General features: G+C 39.2%; 2 protein-coding genes across 2 annotated transcripts; both read left to right on the forward strand.

Moving 5' to 3' along the window:
- Nucleotides 1-538: 538 nt before the first annotated feature.
- Nucleotides 539-5,992, forward strand: LOC100708825 (extracellular calcium-sensing receptor). Its single transcript, XM_013277515.3, has 9 exons — nt 539-1,092; nt 1,345-1,639; nt 1,788-1,874; nt 2,078-2,347; nt 2,647-2,853; nt 2,949-3,224; nt 3,653-3,880; nt 3,976-4,099; nt 4,204-5,992. The coding sequence occupies exons 1-9, from the start codon at nt 845-847 to the stop codon at nt 5,115-5,117; spliced, it is 2,649 nt and encodes an 882-aa protein (XP_013132969.1). The 5' UTR covers nt 539-844; the 3' UTR covers nt 5,118-5,992.
- A 1,671-nt stretch (nt 5,993-7,663) lies between these two features.
- On the forward strand, nt 7,664-13,574 carry LOC100708555 (extracellular calcium-sensing receptor-like). Its single transcript, XM_025898306.1, has 8 exons — nt 7,664-8,461; nt 8,692-8,986; nt 9,148-9,234; nt 9,364-9,615; nt 9,793-9,999; nt 10,087-10,362; nt 11,038-11,161; nt 11,242-13,574. The coding sequence occupies exons 1-8, from the start codon at nt 8,187-8,189 to the stop codon at nt 12,150-12,152; spliced, it is 2,427 nt and encodes an 808-aa protein (XP_025754091.1). The 5' UTR covers nt 7,664-8,186; the 3' UTR covers nt 12,153-13,574.
- Nucleotides 13,575-20,438: the final 6,864 nt, after the last annotated feature.

Below are 20,438 nucleotides of genomic sequence, written 5' to 3' on the forward strand. Positions count from 1 at the left end.
CAATGAAGAGCGAAGTCATGTCCCCCAACGCCTAGTATATCGTTGTTAAGTTTGAAAATGTCCCTAAAAACTGACGGACAGACAAGCAAATGGAACCAGTTACATATCCCTTCCTGATAATGAAACAAAATATTGATCTGTCTAATGGTAAAGGAAAATGGACTGGTTTTTACATAGTGCTGGTTTTTACTCTGAGCACTCAAAGCTCAGAGTGGTACAGACACACAACATGCCTCTTTCCATCTAAAGTTCACATTCATACTCATTCATACTCCGGTTGATGCATCGGAGAGGAACTTGGAGTTAGTATCTTCCCCAAGGATAGTTGGCAAGCAGACTAAAACAGACGGGGATCAAACCAACCTTCCGATAAGTAGGTGATCTGCTCTACCACCTGAGTGACCTGCTCTACCAAAACAAATACCCGATAGTCAAATATAGTGACAGCACAAGTAGATATATGTAGGTTTATTCATACAAATAGGATGTACTAAAACAAAAAACCCTGCAAGGCTATTTGTCATTAAACACATCAAAAATGTATTTGAATATTAAGTAAGATTTACATTCATTTTCCAATTCCAAAAGTACACAATCTTTACAGTACATTTTACAAAATATATTGTTCAGTGCTTTTATACATTCATTAATACAGCAAAACATTCAGATTATGTTTATATATTCATATTGATTTCCGTGTGGTGACATGTCTGCAACCACACCCTTGAGAGTGCTGAAAAAAATTAAACAATGACAGAAAGCATTCTAAAGGGATAACACACCCCCCATATAAAGTAGAGAGACCTTATAAAAGAAACAATGATACTGAAGGTGGAGATCAGTTATGGGGGCTTTCCAGGTCACACATATTTTCACAGGTGTCTCTTTCGTCTTACTTTTTTTTTCTTTTTTCTTTTTATGCTTTGTGTCTTCTTCACTTTCTTTATCTTGTAAGTTAGAAAGAAAGTTTAATCTCAATGAAATGCACAAGCCTGGCGATGTGGTACTGGGTGGGTTGTTTGAGGTCCATTACACTTCTGTCTACCCAGAGAGAACATTTACCTCAGAGCCTCAACAGCCTCACTGCACTGGGTAAGTGTCACACAAATACGACATCAGCAGAGACGTGCACAAATAATAAGTATTCAAACATAAAAATATATATATATATATATATACAAGACAACTTATCTATCTTAGCATACATATGTCAAAATATTAATTATACTCATTATTTTATATTAACATACACTCATTTTAGGGTTCATTTTGTATATCTCTACTTGTTTTCATGGTTGCAGATTTCTTTTAGTGAACAATACTCACGTAACATTTGTTTGTTAGCTTTGATATTGTAGGGTTCAGGAATGCAATGACTATGGCATTTGCTATTGAAGAGATCAACAAGAACTTAAATTTGCTACCTAATGTGACTCTTGGATACAGTCTTTATGACAACTGTGGTGCCCTTGTTGTTGCACTCAGCGGTGCCTTATCACTAGCCAGTGGCCAGGAGGAGCAGTTTCTGCTTCAGGAGAACTGTTCAGGCATCCCTCCAGTCCTTGGGATTGTTGGTGATCACTACTCAACATTTTCTATTGCTATTTCCAGTGTGCTAAGTTTATACAATATACCTATTGTAAGTTTTAAGTTTCATATTTTTATGCTTGCACTGTGCATTTAATTTAAGTGTAGTATTGATCCCCTGCGGTACATTGTACCGGTACTTATAATAGCATTTGGACTGGATAGGATGTGTTAATATGTCTGTCGTATATTTGTAATAGGTGAGTTATTTTGCCACATGCTCCTGCCTCAGTGATCGTCAGCGTTTTCCAACTTTTTTCAGAACCATCCCAAGTGATGCTTTCCAGGTAAAACATAGTTACCAAGTTAAATGAAATATATCATAGTTTCAGGAAAGGACTTTGAAATTATTTCTAATGACTTTGATGTATTTGATGAATAATATAAATTATAGAGGTTGCATTAATTGGTTTCAGATGTATATTTATACATTTTTAAAATTATACACTTATCTGCACACTAATCAATTTACACCAAAATATCCACTTAGGTGCGTGCTATGATTCAGATTCTAAAACACTTTGGCTGGACTTGGATAGGTCTTCTAGTCAGTGATGACGATTACGGACTCCATGTTGCCCAATCGTTCCAATCTGACCTGGCTAAGTCTGGTGACGGTTGTCTGGCTTACTTAGAGATTTTGCCCTGGGACAGTGACCCAAGTGAACTGAAGAGGATTGTACATTTGATAAAGACATCAACAGCTCGGGTGGTGATAGTGTTTGCACATGAGATACACTTGATTCAACTAATGGAAGAGGTTGGAAATAAAAAATGTTCATATAGATAATTTTTATTGCAGCATTGTAACTTATTTGTCTAGACAAAAATGACTGTCATTGAAGGTAAAATGGGTACTCTAATAATTAGATTAAACTGATAACGTTAAAAAGCAGAAACATCACAATGAAACTTCATCACTTTTATGTTATCAAAATGCCCCAAATGTGCAAGAAAAAAAGGCATTGTTTATTTAACTAACTTCATGTCAGTAACTTGATCATTAATAGCTATAGTGAGAACCTACATAAATTTTGTATTCTACATTTATTATCATAGGTAGCGAAGCAGAATGTGATAGGTCGCCAATGGATTGCAAGCGAAACATGGACAACAGCGTCAGTGCTCCAAACAGCCCACCTCACGCCGTACCTGCGTGGCACATTGGGCATTGCCATCCGCAGAGGTGAAATACCAGGGCTGAGGGAATTCCTGTTAAAAATACACCCAGACCAAAGTGACAATGGCAGATACAACAATAATTTGGTAATAGTTCTGATTTGAAAGTATATCTAAAATGAATGAGACATGAAATAAATCAATATTTTGTATTATCTCTCAATACTTTTATTCCATTACAGGTAAATCAGTTTTGGGAATTCACATTTCAGTGCAGATTTGCACCAGCTCCAGCAGGCTGGCTGGAAGCTGGAGGAGCACTATGCACTGGGCAGGAGCATATTGAAAATGTGGAGACTGAGTTTCTTGATCTCTCTAATCTCAGGCCTGACTACAATGTATACAAGGCCGTGTATTCTCTTGCATATGCTCTTAATGACATGTTGCATTGCAAACCAGGGAGAGGACCCTTCAGAGGGCACAGCTGTGCTACTTTGCAAACAGTGGAGCCATGGCAGGTGTGGTATCAATTTACACATTTACTACAAGCTACTGCGTCACCGAGGTTTGGTTATTGAAAAAGGTCCATTATCCTATAAGGGCACTGATTATGTGTATTTAAAAAAGTGTGTTGTGAAGCTCTCAAGTTTTTTTTTTTATCTGTGAAAAAAATTTCAAGAACCTCAATACTGTTTTCTTGAAAGTTTTTTCAAGGTCAATTCTATCCTTGGGTTCTAACAATGAACACAAAATATTTCCATTATTTTCTTTACAAATTAAAAAGAATGGTAGAAGTAGTATTTTTTTTAAATAATTAAGAAAAATTAGATGAAACAAAATTCTGAATTACAGTCTACCTTGATGCTAATACATAAATGTAATAACTTATGAAAATCATTTGCTCATTGATGGGTGTTTCTTCTTTTTTTCCATTAACCTTCATTAGCTCATACATTATCTACAAAATGTCAACTTCACCACTCCATTTGGTGATCAAGTATCTTTTGATGAAAACGGTGATGCATTGCCAGTATATGATGTCATGAACTGGTTACACCTCCCTGATGGACAAATTAAAGTTCACAATGTTGGTGAGGTTAAAAGGTCAGGCTTTAAAAGTGAAGAACTCACCATTGATGAAGACAAAATCTTCTGGAATTTTGAATCAGGAAAGGTTATTTCTACTTTTCTAAATAACTTCTTTTAGAAAAATACTGATCGAAGTAGTGTATATTGAACCTTGTATGTAATCAGTTTGTCTTTCTCTAGCCACCCCGATCAGTGTGTAGTGAGAGCTGTCCTCCAGGGACCCGAATGGCTAGAAACAAAGGACAACCAGAGTGCTGTTTTAGTTGCATTCCATGTTCAAAGGGAAAAATCAGCAAAAACAACAGTGGGTATTTGTAATTCAAGGATGTTTTTATTTTAATTTTGAGAAATTATACATAGTTATATACAATTTATATCGTTGATTATATGCCTTCCCATTATTGTCAGATTCCTTGGAGTGCACCAGTTGTCCAGAGGATTTTTGGTCAAACCCTCAGAATGACCACTGTGTTCCTAAGAAGACAGAGTTCCTCTCCTACCATGAGCCTCTGGGTATTTGTTTGACAACTGCCTCTTTGTTGGGCACATTTATCTGTGCAGTTGTTTTAGGGATCTTTTTCTATCATCGACGTACACCCATGGTACGTGCAAACAATTCAGAGCTGAGCTTCTTGCTATTAGTATCACTGAAACTATGCTTCCTGTGTTCACTGTTATTCATCGGAAGACCCAGGGTATGGACATGCCAGCTGAGACATGCAGCATTTGGCATCAGTTTTGTGCTTTGCGTCTCATGTATCCTGGTGAAAACCATGGTTGTTCTGGCTGTGTTCAAAGCCTCCAAGCCAGGAGGGGGAACCATTCTTAAGTGGTTTGGGTCGATGCAACAGAGGGGGACAGTTCTGGCTCTTACTTGTATTCAGGCAGGAATCTGTACTGCCTGGCTTGTCTCTTCCTCTCCAGCTCCACATAAAAACATGCAATACCACAATGACAAGATAGTGTATGAGTGTGCAGTTGGGTCAACTGTTGGCTTTGCAGTGTTACTGGGTTATATTGGTGTGCTGGCTGTCCTTAGCTTTCTGCTAGCATTTCTAGCTAGGAATCTTCCAGATAATTTCAATGAGGCCCGACTTATTACTTTCAGCATGCTAAGTTTCTGTGCTGTGTGGGTGGCCTTTGTCCCTGCTTATGTCAACTCTCCAGGTAAATATGCAGATGCAGTGGAGGTATTTGCCATTTTGGCTTCAAGTTTTGGCCTTTTGGTGGCCCTGTTTGGACCCAAATGTTACATAATTCTGCTGAAACCAGAGAGAAACACAAAGAAGGCAATCATGGGTCGGCTCACTACAAAGGAATAGAATTAATATCATTTGTGTTATTTAAATTAATCAGTTAATAAGTTGAATTCATTTCACATTTTGTCTTCAACAGTAATAATTTAAGATTGCTAAAATCTTAAATCTTTTATCAAACAATAGTATGGCTAATAGATTTTTTTAAATGAGTGTTATCATAGCAAAATGTTATCTTAGAGAAATCTACTTAACTCATTGTTTATGCAACTGATATGATCCTACTGGAAGAAACACAAACTTATTCCCAACCTGTTCTTTGATCATTTTAAAGTTGAGCTTTTCAGCTGCCTTTCATCAGGCTAATAAAGTTGCTCACCAATGCTTCAAGTGTTACTGGATTCTTCACCTCACCAGACCGTTTCCCCCCTCAAGTTGTGCCAGAAACTTTTGGATCTCAACCAAAAGAATGCACAAGAAATGAATTTATAAATTCTAATATACAAAAGAGCTGCAGCTGTTAGCTAAAGATATTCCATTCAGAGCTGATGATTTTTTGTGAATTTATCCTTAAAGACTACATGAGAAAACAAACAAACAAACAAAATAAAAACAAAAAAAAATTAATGCTGCCATTGTAAAAAACTGACCTAATTTGAGCACCTACCTGGTCCTGAAATCAATGGCCAGACGCACACAGACACAGAAAGAGAGACAGATGCAACAGAAACTGATCATTTGCCTTAACTGTGTTGTAACATTTTGGTTGTCATCAGTATTTTAATCTTAGTATAGGTGCATTGTTTCTCACAATAAATCGATGTGATAAAATGTGTTTCTGCCTAGAGAACATGAATGTAAAAGGTGAAATATTGAGGTAAATAATTAATTAAAGCTCCTGTGCTTGTGTGTGTTTGTGTGTGCCTGTTGACAAATTTAGGTAGGGGTACTATTAAAAAAGCAATAATACATATGCTTTTTTCTTTATTAGGCAAAATTAGCAGTGGTTTCAGGGAGTGTAGAACACTGTCTAAACACCTAGTTAAACCAGGTCCAATAAAGATGCAGAGTCACAGTAAGACTAAACATCTACTGAATCTCAATATATTCTTCACAGATATTCTGATGAAAACATCAAATAAACAATGTAAATAAACAATACAAAAATAGTAGCATCTGCACTCCTAACTCAAATTAACAATAAGTGGTACCATTACCCTTGGCTTGCTCACAGTCGTGAATTAACCTGTCAATAAAATACTTCTTGAGGTTTAATTTCTAACATATCATGTAAAATGAACTAACTTTAGCCAATACTTGCATGATGCTTCAATGCAGATGAAATCAAATCGTGTTCAGCACATACTCGACATGGCTGCCATGCTAATTCTCAAAACAGGAAGTGATGTCATCATATTATACTCAGACAAGTTAAATGATCCACCGCCACCCCCCCCCCCCCCCCCCCTTTTTTTTACACAGTGTATAGCCTTTAAAGAACACAATTATCAAATTTGTTTAAAGTATCTTAGGTCTTATTCACAGCTCACTGAAAAGTAGAGCAGGAGATTGATAGTTGAATTGGTGCAGCATCACCAGTGATGAAGATGCTGTATCTATCTGTTGTGGTGAAAAGATGAACCTTTCTATTTCTCAATCAGTCTATGTTTTTATCCTCAACTAAGGCATTTATCTGTGAATAGTGACTGACAGGATAAGACTGCATGATGCCTACAAGACACTAAGGAGAGATGCCCCCTGGATGAAATGTAGGAGATGGCTTTCTAGACTTAAGACTAAAGATAGACATTGATGTAATGTGGTTACCCAGTACCATGGTAATGTGAATGCTGATTTGGATACATCTTACAATACTGAATCTTTATTAGTAATAATTAAGGGATTTCATATACATGGCTACTGAGTAAGAGTTTCCCTCCTTTAATTGCTGTTTATTGATTTTTAACCCATTACGGGCAGTCGGAGTGGGCACACTCCATTTTGCGCAACTATTTTTAAAGCCCGGTAAAACTGCAACCACACAAGCTAGTGCAATAATTTTTTTTTGCATATGAAACCAGAGGAAATGTACTTATATCTTATGCACTCAGCTTGTCCTAGGTCACGGTTTCCTTCCACATATGGCTTTGCAAAAATTGTGTAAAAAGCATTTGCAGCAAGAAAAACACAATAATCCAGAAACACGCTTTGCCAGCTGATCAACTGTTCACAACACTTCCTGCATTGGAATAAACGTCAGCACAATCTATCTGATGTCCACCATTACCTGCCCAAAAATGGAAGTGACGTCATTTTCGCAGAAAACAAAGATATGCTGGTGTTTTTAAAATTAATGTTTGAGTTTATGCCTTTCTGTATAGTTTCTGGGATGCTTAGAACTCAAATTACACTGTTGGAAATAGTTTATTTTGATGCACATGCTGTTTTGTTTTTTTTTTACAAATTTGCATTATAATATTTATTTTCATTTTTCCTGCAGTATATAAAAATTGGTGTATCTCCAAAATAACACTATAAAGACACTCAAAATAAATTTCCTGTGGTTGGAAACTATTTTGTGCAGCTTCTTTGCATTTACAGTTTTGACGGATAAACTTCTGAAACTAGAAATATGTGTTAAAAAAAAATAAGTTTTTGTAGTTGCAATTTATGTAGTTACTATAGACTTAATGCATGCATATTATTAAAATTTGGGATATAATGGTTGTATTGATGTATAGCAACTTGAAATACGCTCTGGCTGACTTGGTTCTATGGTAGGTCTTAAAGGGTTAATATAGAACGTTCTTGTACATTTATTCAAATTATCATCTTGAATTTATTTATTTATTCATTTGCTCAGTGCATGTCTCAATGATTTAATCACAAGAATATTTCTCCCCCCTTTTATTGCACTTGATAAATATGAAAACAAAACACAAAAATTCTTTTTAACTTTCTGTGTAACCTGCATAGTCACAAGTGAGTGTATGTTCAATCATAGCTTCTGCATCAATAAAAACTGATCTCAAATGAAATGTATTATAGGCCCTGCCCATACCCTGCTGTCTGCTCTGATAGGTTATTTACAGTACTGCATGTCAATAAGAAGAAATTGCAATGCCATGAAACCTAATGACTTGGCTGAGCAAAGGGGAAAAGCAGATAATAGTTATGTCTTCACTTGTACAAGCCAATTTGCTCTTGTTCCTTTTGTTGTATTGTTACTTTTCTTTTACTGCAGCCTCTTCTCTGTCTTCGTCCTCCTGTCAGTCACTTGGACAGTTTTATCTAAATAGCATGCAAAAGAGTGGAGATCTGATTCTGGGAGGACTGTTTGAAGTTCACTTCTTTTCAGTGCTCCCTAACCTGTCATTTACCTCAGAGCCACAACAGCCTACTTGCCATGGGTAAGTATGACAGTGAAACAGCACAAAAGACTTTGGGAAATCGCTGCCAACAGTGGCATTAAGAACAAATACATCTTGCAATATGAATTTTCATTATTTTTGTCATTTAACATGTTACTTTAATTGTTTCTGTTTTTTTCATTTGAGGAGTTGCAAAATGTATATGGTTGCAACATGTTTTCCAGGTATGCTGCTATATGTTTCAATAGCAGACTGTGTTTTTTTGTTAGTTTTGATGTTCTAGGATTTAGGCAGGCACAAACCATGGCCTTTGCTATTGATGAAATCAACAGAAACCCCAACCTACTGCCTAATGTGACTCTGGGATTCACTCTTTATGATAACTGCGTTGAACTTGGAATTGGATTCCGAGCTGCATTGTCATTAGCCAGTGGTCAGGAGGAGCAAATTGTATTACATAATACATGTGTTGGAAATCCTCCAGTCATAGGGATTGTGGGTGATTCATCCTCTACACGTTCAATTGCCATCTCCACTGTCTTAGGTTTGTACAGCGTACCTATGGTAAGTTTCCAGTTTAACCATGAAATATTATTTTTGGTTGTATTTAATATAAATATATAGAACTAATTGTAAGTTTAATGACAAGATTGAAGCTTAAAAAAGGTAAGGAGGCAGTCAAGGCTTTGAATATTTCTACAATATAAAGTCTTTATCTTTCACAGGTGAGTTATTTTGCCACATGTTCCTGTCTGAGTGACCGTAAAAAGTATCCATCCTTCTTTAGGACAATCCCAAGTGATGCTTTCCAGGTGAAAATCAATCAGCACAATTATAAACAGTCACCAGTAACTAATGACTAACTACTCCACCGAAAGTTTTGTCTTGTCTATGCATTCATGTTTTAATCTGTATTTAATTAGGTTCGTGCTTTGATTCAGATTCTAAAACATTTCGACTGGACTTGGGCAGGTCTGCTTGTCAGTGATGATGATTATGGACTTTATGCAGCCAGATCCTTCCAGTCTGAGCTAAGTCAGTCTGGTGAAGGTTGCCTGGCTTTCATTGAAATTTTGTCCTTGCACAAAGAAACAGATGAACTCAGGAGGATTGTGAATGTGATGAAAAAATCCACAGCTCAAGTTGTCATTGTCTTTGCACATGAGAGTCACATGATACACCTTATGGAAGAGGTTTGGATTTAAAAGTTTTAAATTTTTACTAGCTATATAGATTTGCATCACTACACTGTGTAACAGATGAATTATATCTTTATATATTGAATGAGTAGAGAAGGGTTTCATAATGTCACTAAATTAGTTGCTACTTACAAATATGAGTTTATACATTTGGTCAAACATAATGCACAGGTGGTGAGGCAAAATGTAACAGACCTACAGTGGCTGGCCAGTGAAGCCTGGACAGCTGCTGTTGTGCTCCAAACACCTCAGCTTATGCCATACCTGGGTGGTACACTGGGCATCGCTATTCGTCGAGGAGAAATACCAGGGCTCAGGGAATTCCTCTTACAAATACGTCCTGACTTGCATCACAACAATAGCTATGGAAATAGCATGGTGAGAGTTAAACCATTTACTGTGGTATTTGCAGGAATTGTATTTTTTTTATGTATAACATCTAAAATAGTTTTCATAATATTTCAGGTGCATCAATTTTGGGAATTCACATTTCAGTGCAGATTTGAACCAGCTCCAGCAGGCTGGGTGGAAGGTGGTGGTACACTATGCACTGGACAGGAAGATTTGGAAAATGTGAACACTGAGTTCTTGGACATTTCCGACCTCCGGCCTGAGTATAATGTGTACAAAGCTGTTTATGCTCTGGCATATTCCCTTGATGATGTGCTGCGATGCAAGCCAGGAAGAGGGCCTTTCAGAGGGAACAGCTGTGCCACGTTACAAACACTGGAGCCATGGCAGGTGTGATATCAGGTTACACTTCATGTCTAAATTGATTGCTCTGTAATTACATTTAGAAAAGAATTTACCCTGTAAGGCAAAATGCAGTGCCATAAGATTAACTATGAAAAAGCTGGAATGAGGATTATCTTTTCTCCTAAGCAAAAGTAGTGGTTACTGTAATTAGATCAGGGAATCCATTAATGGAATAAGTATGACGCATTACTAGAGGCCTTGTTTAAAAGTAATGAATTCCTATATTCAAATTTAATAGCTCTAATATTTGACTACTGAACAGCAGTGTCACAGTTTACATTGTTAAAAGTAATTTAGTTTTTATACATCTGTTTTTAACAGCATGTTTATTACTTGGAAAGGGTAAACTTTACCACTCTATTTGGCGATCAAGTGTCATTTGATGAAAATGGTGATGTGGTGCCAATTTATGATGTGATGAACTGGTTATGGCTCCCTGATGGAAGCACTAAAGTTCAGAATGTTGGTGAGGTTAAGAGTTCAGCTTTTAAAGGTGAAGAACTCATACTTGATGAAGACAAAATCTTCTGGAACTTTGAATCCAAAAAGGTTTAAAGTGGTTTTTGTATACTTTTATCTTTTCCCATATGTACATTTTTCATTTTTGTCATGTGCACAATATATGTAATTCTAGCAGGTAATATTAATTTCGTCTAACAGCCACCTCGGTCAGTATGCAGTGAGAACTGTCCTCCTGGTACCCACATGGTGAGACGGAAGGGGGAACCCAAATGCTGTTTTGACTGTATCCCTTGTTCTGAGGGAAAAATAAACAATAAGAGCAGTAAGTGCTTGTCTTTGCATATTTTATTTAATTTATATTAAATGTAAAATGCATTTCACCATCTTACCTTTTATTGTCAGATTCCTTGGAGTGCACCAGTTGTCCAGACGATTTTTGGTCAAACCAGCAGCGTGACCACTGTGTTCCCAAGAAGACAGAGTTTCTCTCTTACCATGAGCCTCTGGGATTTTGTTTAACAACAACCTCTTTGCTGGGAACAATTATATGTGCTGTTGTTATAGGGATCTTTTTCTACCATCGCAGAACACCTATAGTACTTGCCAACAATTCGGAACTTAGTTTCCAGCTATTGCTGTCACTTAAGTTATGTTTCCTTTGTTCATTGCTGTTCATCGGACGACCCAGGATGTGGACATGCCAACTCAGGCATGCAGCATTTGGGATCAGCTTTGTGCTGTGTGTCTCATGCATCCTGGTAAAAACCATGGTTGTTCTGGCTGTGTTCAAAGCCTCCAAGCCAGGAGGGGGAGCCAGTCTGAAGTGGTTTGGTGCTATGCAGCAGAGAGGAACAATTTTGTTTCTTACTTGTATTCAAGCAGTCATCTGCACTACCTGGCTTGTTTCTGCTTCTCCTACTCCACATAAAAACACCCAATACCACAATGATAAGATCATTTATGAGTGTTCAATTGGGTCTAGTGTTGGTTTTGGAGTGTTATTGGGCTATATTGGTATACTGGCTTTCCTCAGTTTTTTAATTGCTTTCCTGGCAAGGAATCTCCCTGATAGTTTTAATGAGGCCAAGCTCATCACATTCAGCATGCTGATCTTCTGTGCTGTGTGGGTGGCCTTTGTTCCTGCTTATATCAGCTCACCTGGAAACCATGCAGATGCGGTGGAGGTATTTGCCATCCTGGCTTCAAGCTTTGGCCTGTTGGTTGCACTGTTTGGACCCAAATGTTACATAATCCTTTTGAGACCAGAGATGAACACAAAAAAAGTTATAATGGGCCGTGGAACTAAATCGTAAAAAAACGTTTCCATTTAGAGCAGAAAAATACATGTGGAAAAATAAATATAAATAATACATTTATATAAATATATTGAATTAGAAAATCATGAAAGTGAGAACATACAAAGATAGTTAGTATTTTTCTTTTATTTTGTATGCTAGAGTATACAAGTATTAACTATGTGACAATACATTGTTAAATTTAAGCTTACATAATTTAACATACATAATTTAACTATACCACTATACACCCTTCTGTCACTCCTCAGTGGAGAGTGTGCTTTCTTAGAGCCTGAGTATTTGGTATGCAGGGGCCACTACTCAGAACAGGAAGACTTTACAGAGGGTAATTAACATTGTTCAAAAAAATCACTAGCAGCTCCCTTTCCAAACCCTGGAGGCCAATGCCAGATCCTCCTGTCCCAAGAAAACCAGGGCCATCACAGGTGACCCTTTGCATCCTGTCCACCTGTTTGACCCACTGGATAGTCCACACCTCTAGACTCAGAAACAACATCTTCCCCTGAGACATTCTGACTGTAAACAAACACTATTCCTCCACATCCCACCCCTGGCCACCCACCCACCAATCTGAGCCATGGTCTTAGTAACCCTCATCACTCAGGCCTCTCACAGATGGACTCTATACTCAGACAAAAGTCCACTGCACTGCTTTCAGGCACTTTGCAACCTGTCCTCTAATATGTGCCTTTCTATTCTGTGGCTTCCCCCTTTTTTATATATATTCTCTTGTCTGTTATTTATTCTTGCTCTTCTACTATTTGTATTTCTATTCCATGCACAGTTGGTGCAGAGCACCTACAATGTCAATGTACATGTACAATGACAATAAAAGGCTACTTTGCTCTAAAATTTAAATAAACTAAAAATTCAACTTACATTCATAAGCCCAGGATTGACCCATCAAAGACTCCAATGGCTTTGGAAAATATGAAGGGCATAAATTTTGGACTTTTAACTGTATCTGTATAATTTTATAGATTTTCCGGCTGATAAAGACTCCCCCACGGCCACTCATACTACACCAAAGTAGTTAAGTAATAGAAAAACAATTACATTTCAGAAAAGTTGCCTGCCTTTGGTTAAAAAACAAAGAAAAACAACAACAAGTTTATAATTCAACAAAAACTTTTTTATACATGTGGGACAGATCTTTTTCTGTAATGTTCCACACTTATAGAAATAATGGGATGTGCTATTGAAATTGTACTTCATCATCTTCTATTAAGATATCAGGGGGATTAAATGTGTAGTTAAATGGAAGTTTCTCTTGTACGGCCCATCCATCCAGCTATTCTCTTAACTGCTTACCTAACTGAGTGGAGTGTATCCGCTTTTCGATGCATTTTGATGCTGACGGTGGATCAAGGAGACCAGCGCTTGTGCTGCAGGCCCGGATGCACTGTCTACACTGGCTGTCTCTCACCCTTTACCCATCCCTGTTGCTTGTCATGTGTTTCTTTGGTGTATTAAGAGTTTTTTCATGTGCTATTTGCAGAGGTGTTTTTTTTCTGTTCTCAAACTGATCTCCCTGTTGGAGCTCAGTCTGAGGGGAGTTATTTTTTTCTCCTTATCTTTCCTCATGTGGTGCATTTTCCATTGTTATACCTCTCTGACGTGTCTTCCCCATGTGATGTTTTTGTGTAATGTATGTATGGTCGGCAGCCTTAACATGAAATTTCCTCTTGTGGGACTAATAAAGGTATATCTTATCTTATCTTATCTTATCTTATCTTATCTTATCTTATCTTATCTTATCTTATCCCAGCTGACACAGGGACAGAGGCATGGTAAATCCTAGATTGACTGCCAGTGTTGTGCAGGCTGTTAACGAACCTATTCATATTTAATTTAAAAATGAATCGGTTCACTCTGGCACAGCTGGCTGCCGGCAGAGCCGGCGGGCACGCCAGTGCAGCCCCCTCTGGCTTCTGCTCCGTGGCTACTGGGTGACCCCCTCGTCTGGGGATCTCCTCAGCCCTTCCCAGGAAGGTGGCACGGATGCCCCTCCGGTGGTACTCCTTGGGCTCTCGCACTCTGGGTCCTCTGGATGTCTGGAGCCTGGATCTCCTCCATGCCTGCTTCATGCCCTGGGGGACGGGGCTATGGGCCTCCACACCCTCTAGCAGACCGTTACATGGGAAAACCTTTTGTATACAAGCGCGTTGATCCACACAGGTGTGCACACGGGTGTTCACTGTTCGTAGACATAAACTACACCTTTCTTAGCTGCTACTTCAAAGCACATTGTGCGCTGTCTGTCCTGCGTGCTGCACAACAACTTTCAATATTTAGTATTTACTGCTGTTCACACTCAGCTAGATTAACGTGATGGTGTTGTGTTTAGTATGTTGCTTTGTTTTTGTTTGGTTTTTTTTGCTTGTCTTCTCTTCTTTTTCTCTCAACAGGTGATCCAGGAGATTTTTTTTTTTTTCTTTCTCTTTGTCTTTATAAGTGCCCTTTCTCACTGTCCCTTTTCCCTTCTGTTTTTCTTTTCCTTCCTCTCTTTCTTTCTCCCTTTCCTATCCCCCAGTCATGTCTGTCCCATCTGTAACAACTGAAAATAAAATAAATAATAACAACAAAGTTTGATCAAATGGACCAATACGGCAATGCCATGATGATCCATTTGGCAAAATAAATCCATTTGGTATCCTTGTTGGTCTTCAGACAACAATTCTGACGGCTTAAGAACCAAATGGGACAGACCAAACAAAAAAAAAAAAAAAAAAAAAAAAATTTAAAAATGAATCAATGATGAGCGATACATTTGTGATGCATTACTGATTACTGATTCTTAAATGTCATTGTGGTCTTTATGGAAATCCTGTTTGCGATTTTTAATTTGATTTCTCTTTTTCAGCTTGCCAGGGCACTGTCCAAATGGGTCAGTAGGAGCAAGAGGCACTCTGCTAATGTTTTCTTGTTTGTCTGTGACTGGAGAGTCAGATTTGTTTTGAGGGATTTTTGCAACACCCTTTGCTGGAGAATTTGGAAAGGTAAGTCAGTTTGCAGAGGTCAAAATACAATCTACAGATTGTCAGGATCCTGGATCTCCTGACCCAGTGTTTTGAGTTTCTTGTGTCTCAGGGTTTTTGTATCATGATGTATGTTCTAAGTTCTCTTTGTTGCCCCAGTTTCTTCTATAGTCTAGTGTCTTAGTTTGGGTTTCTTGTATTCTGTTTAGGTTTCTGAGTATTTAGTAGCTGCCCTCTGTCCTCCTTTGTGTTGGTCTCTGTGTGTCTTACTTGCTCTGTCTCCCCTAGTCTAGTCCACATCTGTGTTACAGTTCCTGTTTTACTTTGAAGGTATGTGTCCTACGTGAGTGTATTGAGTTTCGCTTCCCTTGGGTCTTGTTATGTCTGATTTCTCTCAGCTGTGCTCTCCTTCTGTGTCTGTGTCTCATTCCCCTCATTATTTCCCAGTGTATTTAAGCCCTGTGTTTCTCTGTGTCAGTTTCGTGATCCCCTCGCACTGTGTGTTTCCTCTGCGCTCCTAGTTCCCTGTGTTCCCAGTATAGCTCCCTTGTGTCTCTGGTTTTTGATTTGACTTTCTTGTTTATGACTCCTTGTGTTTAGTTTAGTACCTATGTGTTTTTCCAGCAATAAAGCTGTCGTTTTGAGTTCATCCCTCCCTGCGTATGAGTCCTGCGTTTGGGTTCCATTTCCTGCCAGCCACAGAGTGAAACATGACACAGATACTTGATTTCATTGTTTATTGTTGTTGTGTATAGAGCTTGTTTATTATATTATTATTATTATTGTTGTTATTATTATTATTATTATTATATTTTATTATATTATTTTATTAATTCTTACATAGTAATTTGATATTTAGTGATGGTATAATTTGATCAACCTGGTGCTCTTCATTTATGAAGGCTGGTTGCGTCTGAACCTTGGACCTTGTGTATCTGTGTTCTCCGGCTTTTGCTGACCTCAGTCTTTTTGCAGGATTAGAAAACAAAACGAGGATTACTGTAAATATTTCTTTTCCAGGTGGATAGTGATATGACTGTAGCAAAGCTCGCCTTCATATGGTACCCACATGTTTGCTTCTGAGAAAGATGTACATGGATAAATGTAGTTCCATGCTTTTGGCTCCAGGCCCCCTCAGGTTAATCATAGTTGCCAGGTATAAAATGTTTGAAATTTTGGGAGGCAGTAGGTAAACCATCCACATCTAAAGAAGAAATAGTTGTGACTATAGTCACTATAGTAGTATAGTTGTGTGTGTACTTCATGTTTGTATTGTTCGTTGTATGATGTTCTGAGCAAGACTGAGGGAAAGAAAAGGGAGATGGAGATCAGCATTTAATCATTTCTCGCACCAGATGGCGCCCGCACCATCGTCAAACCACAACATACCTCACTCCTGTGACTTCAGAGAAATCAGCTGATTCTGGTGTGAGGCACCCCAGTGAGTAACTCAGACCCACCATAGTCGTAACTCCACTTGCTTTGAACAGGATAATATAATAAAGAGCGTTTCTCCCCCGCTCTCTGGCAATGCTAAGGTGTATAAGTGTCACCCAACATGGCAGTGTAGTTGTGTGGCTCACCATCCTCCCACGTGAGGAGAAGACTGGCTGGGTTAAATGTTGTGCAATGTTTCATTGTGATGATGGGCATTTCAATTAGTAGAGTACTTGAGCCAGCAAACTGCAGAAAGATATGAGGTTTTCTGTTCCAGCAAAATAACAAAAACTGCATGGGGTACCTGTACTGTCAGAGGGGAGTACCCTACAATGTCACGTGAGGCAAGCACGGCCTTCTCACACACAGCTACTCCTTGCAGGCATCCAGGCAGGCCTGCAGCCACTGGGTCGAGCTTAGAAGAGTAATAACCCATCGGTCGAAGTTTATCTCCATGCTGCTGTAAAAGAACAGAAGACATGAAACTATTCTTCTCATCCACCATTTGAGTGTACAGTTTGGATGGGTCTGGGAGCGCCAAAACAGGCGCTGTTTGCAGCAGCTTTTTACAGGGCAATGCAGGCTGTTTCAGCCTCCGGTGTCCAAGCAATGTAATCATTGGCTGACAGGCTCATAATATGTATGAGTGAAGCAAGTGGAGCTTCCACAGAGGAGTAGTGTGGAATGAAATTTCGACAATAGGATGTGGTTCCCAGAAATGACATCATCTGTTTTTTAGTAAAAAGGCTTTGTAATAGTAATCACAGATTCCACCATTTTGAGGAAATCTGGTGAGAGTGGAAAGAAATCACATGCCCTATGAATCTGACTTGGACTTTACAAAACTGTAGCTTTGACTTGTTAGTTTTGTGACCCTTGTGATACAAATGTGTCAGTAAGGCAAGAGAATCTGTACTGCATTGCAGTACAGATGATCTGCTAATGTGTGGGTGCACACAGTAACAGATCATCAACGTACTGTAACAATACTGTGCCTTGGGACAGAGTCAACTCTGGCAAAGTGTCTCTAAGGGCAGCATTATAAACTGTGGGAGATTCACAGTAGCCTTCTCCCGAAACTCAAAGGTAAACCAGAACTGGCTATCTGGGTGAACTGGAACAGAGAAGAATGCATTAGTCAACTCAATGACAGTGAACCACATAGCATCAGAAGGGATTTGGGACAAAATGGTGTGGGGGTTTGGTACCACAGGGGCTCTGGGGACTACAGCTTTGTTTACAGTTTGTAAATCCTGCACAAACAGCCACTCAACAGGTTCATTTGGTCCTCTGATCTTCTTCACAGGGAACAGTGGAGTATGAACCAAAGAAGTAGGGCATGAAACAATTATTCCTGCCTTCAACGGGGATTCAAACACAGGAGTGATCCCATCTATGACTTCCTGTTTCAGAGGATATTGTCTCTGACATGGTTGAAAAGAGGACTTTGGAGTGATTACCACCTGCTCAGAATTTTTAATTAGGCCTACATCATACTTAGATGAGTCCCACAAGCCATCAGGCACCTCTGTCAGTAAGGGGTGTGAGGAATCTGCAGGAGGTGTTGTTTAAAGCAGACAGTGTGAAACAGCCATGTCCACCAGCTCTACTGAGCAGACACAATGGACTGTACACATCACAGTCTTCTTATAAGCTTTCATTTCCGGAGAAAACAATACTGTGGGATCCTCTGTAGTTTCCCAGTCGCAAGCGCTGTAGCACCGATGCACAAATACTCCCATGTCTTTCCACTGGCAGCTATGAGCTTTTGCCAGGGAAACGTGTGGGACAGATGCATCCATAAAAAACATCTTTCTTTGCTTATCAGTGAGAGAAATCACATGTAGCTGCGAGTCGCTTGTGCAAGTTCTTAAACAAGCGGCCCTCCTCCCAGCTTGCTCCCATATGCAAAAGCCAGGATCACAGGGCTATATTTCACCATCATATAGTCACAGTCTGATTGCGTGATTGTAATGCCATCATAACAGGAACTTAAGCTTATATTCAACTTGCACATCAAGCCTCTGGTGAGCAAATTGACCGGACACGGGTCCGACCACAGAAACTTGTGTTTGAATCTTTTACCCTGTCCGTCTATGCAACACAGGGGTATTGTAAAATTTTCCTTCTGAATGGTTCCTGATGGAGGCACAGAATGAGTGAACCTCTCACCCAGCCCAGGCCAAGGTGAGAGAGAATCCGAGCGTAACACAGAATGAGTGGCATCGGAATCTACGAGAAGTTCCAATTCCTGACCACAAACTAACATTTTATACAAGGTGAGTATTTAAATGTACATATGTACCAGCTGGTGACGCAGAAACCCGTTCCACATGCTCAGAACTGTGATGTATTAAAGTGTGTGCGTCTGTGTGTGAAACGTTTTCTACATCACTGTGTGTTGTGTGTGTGTGATTTTCACTTCCCTGTTCTGATGAGGTGGTGGGGAAACCACACCTCATCAGGGCACCTCCCGCTTCCTCTTGGTGGGGTTGCTACTCTTCAGCCACTGAACTGACGCTGGCATCTTCTGGGAATGGGTCACATGGTGCAGAGCAGCATCTAGGTAGAAAGGAGTCTAAGTTGGTATCGGCTTTTAAGATCTGCAAAGTAGCCTGTACTGGGGCACAAGTGAAAGCACAAACAGTTCGTGAACAGGGAAATGATTTGTTCTCGGTGTTATACGGAGGCGGAAGAAGCGCTCCGTATAACCTTCTTTTAAGCCTTCTTTTCTCTTTTCCATTAACATGCACTTTTCTAGGCAATTCTTTCAAAGCTGCTTTCTTTTCCTTCCTTTCTGTTTCCACAATCCACATTTTCAAATATTCTTTCTCCTTGCTTACCCTACACAAATCTACCGTCTTAACTTTCCTTTCCTTCAACAATTTCTCTTCCTCTTCCCGCAACTGTGCCTCTACTTTCTTTAACTGGTTAACACTCAGCGATCCTTTTACAGGAAACTTTTCTTTTTGCCACTTAACAACATATTTGTTATATTGCTCAGCTGGCTACCTTAGTGGATCTAGATCCTATCTTACTGCATGGAGCGTCCCCCGCCAGGTCCCTTGGCTTTAACAGACCAAGGAACGAACACTGCCACCCCCAGTCTCATCTGAAAGACTGTAGGGTCTTTTAGAAGACTTTAGGGATGTGAGTTTCCCCTTGATTCGTCAAGATGATCTCAGTGATCGCTGAAACACAGGCTCCACGACTCTGCCTTTGTCTTTCTTTTAACCAGCCGGCAGGACTGAAGCGTTTTGCTACTTCGGGGTGATCAGCCGTCCCGGAGCCCTCCTTCAGTGCGAACACTGGACCATCCAGTTTATCACGCCAGTGAACTGCTGTGGAAGTTTACTAACAAAGCCTGCAGACACAATGAGCCCTTAAAAAACCAACATCTTTATTTCCCATGCATGAGGAGAGATGTTAGTCAGAGGGCACTGAGAGTCGTCTTGTGAGATTATTATATTATCTTATGCCACCTTATACTTCTAATCAAAGAACTGTTGAATCATTATACGGCTATAGGCCACATTATGCCTTGGATTAAAGATTGTGAAATCATTACACTGTTTTATGATGCATTATACTGCTGAGTTATAAGAAATACTGTTTTCAGAGAATCATGGCCTTATTTGTCTGATTAGAAAGAACAGAACATACTGCACAGGAAGCCAAGGCCGTCACGTAGGTGCTGTCCACATCTCCCGTCTGGACGTTTTTTAATGCTCAAAAGTGTTGTATGGAATAATGAGAATTGTATGGAATAAAGAGATTGTTGATTGAGCATTTATACACCGAGTGTTGTTCTTCCTTCCGCCCAAAGATCAAAGAATTGGGATATTTAACAGTCTCTACCCATGAACAG

This window comes from Oreochromis niloticus, linkage group LG14 (assembly GCF_001858045.2).
Source record: "Oreochromis niloticus isolate F11D_XX linkage group LG14, O_niloticus_UMD_NMBU, whole genome shotgun sequence".
In the NCBI taxonomy this organism is placed as follows: Eukaryota; Metazoa; Chordata; class Actinopteri; order Cichliformes; family Cichlidae; genus Oreochromis; species Oreochromis niloticus.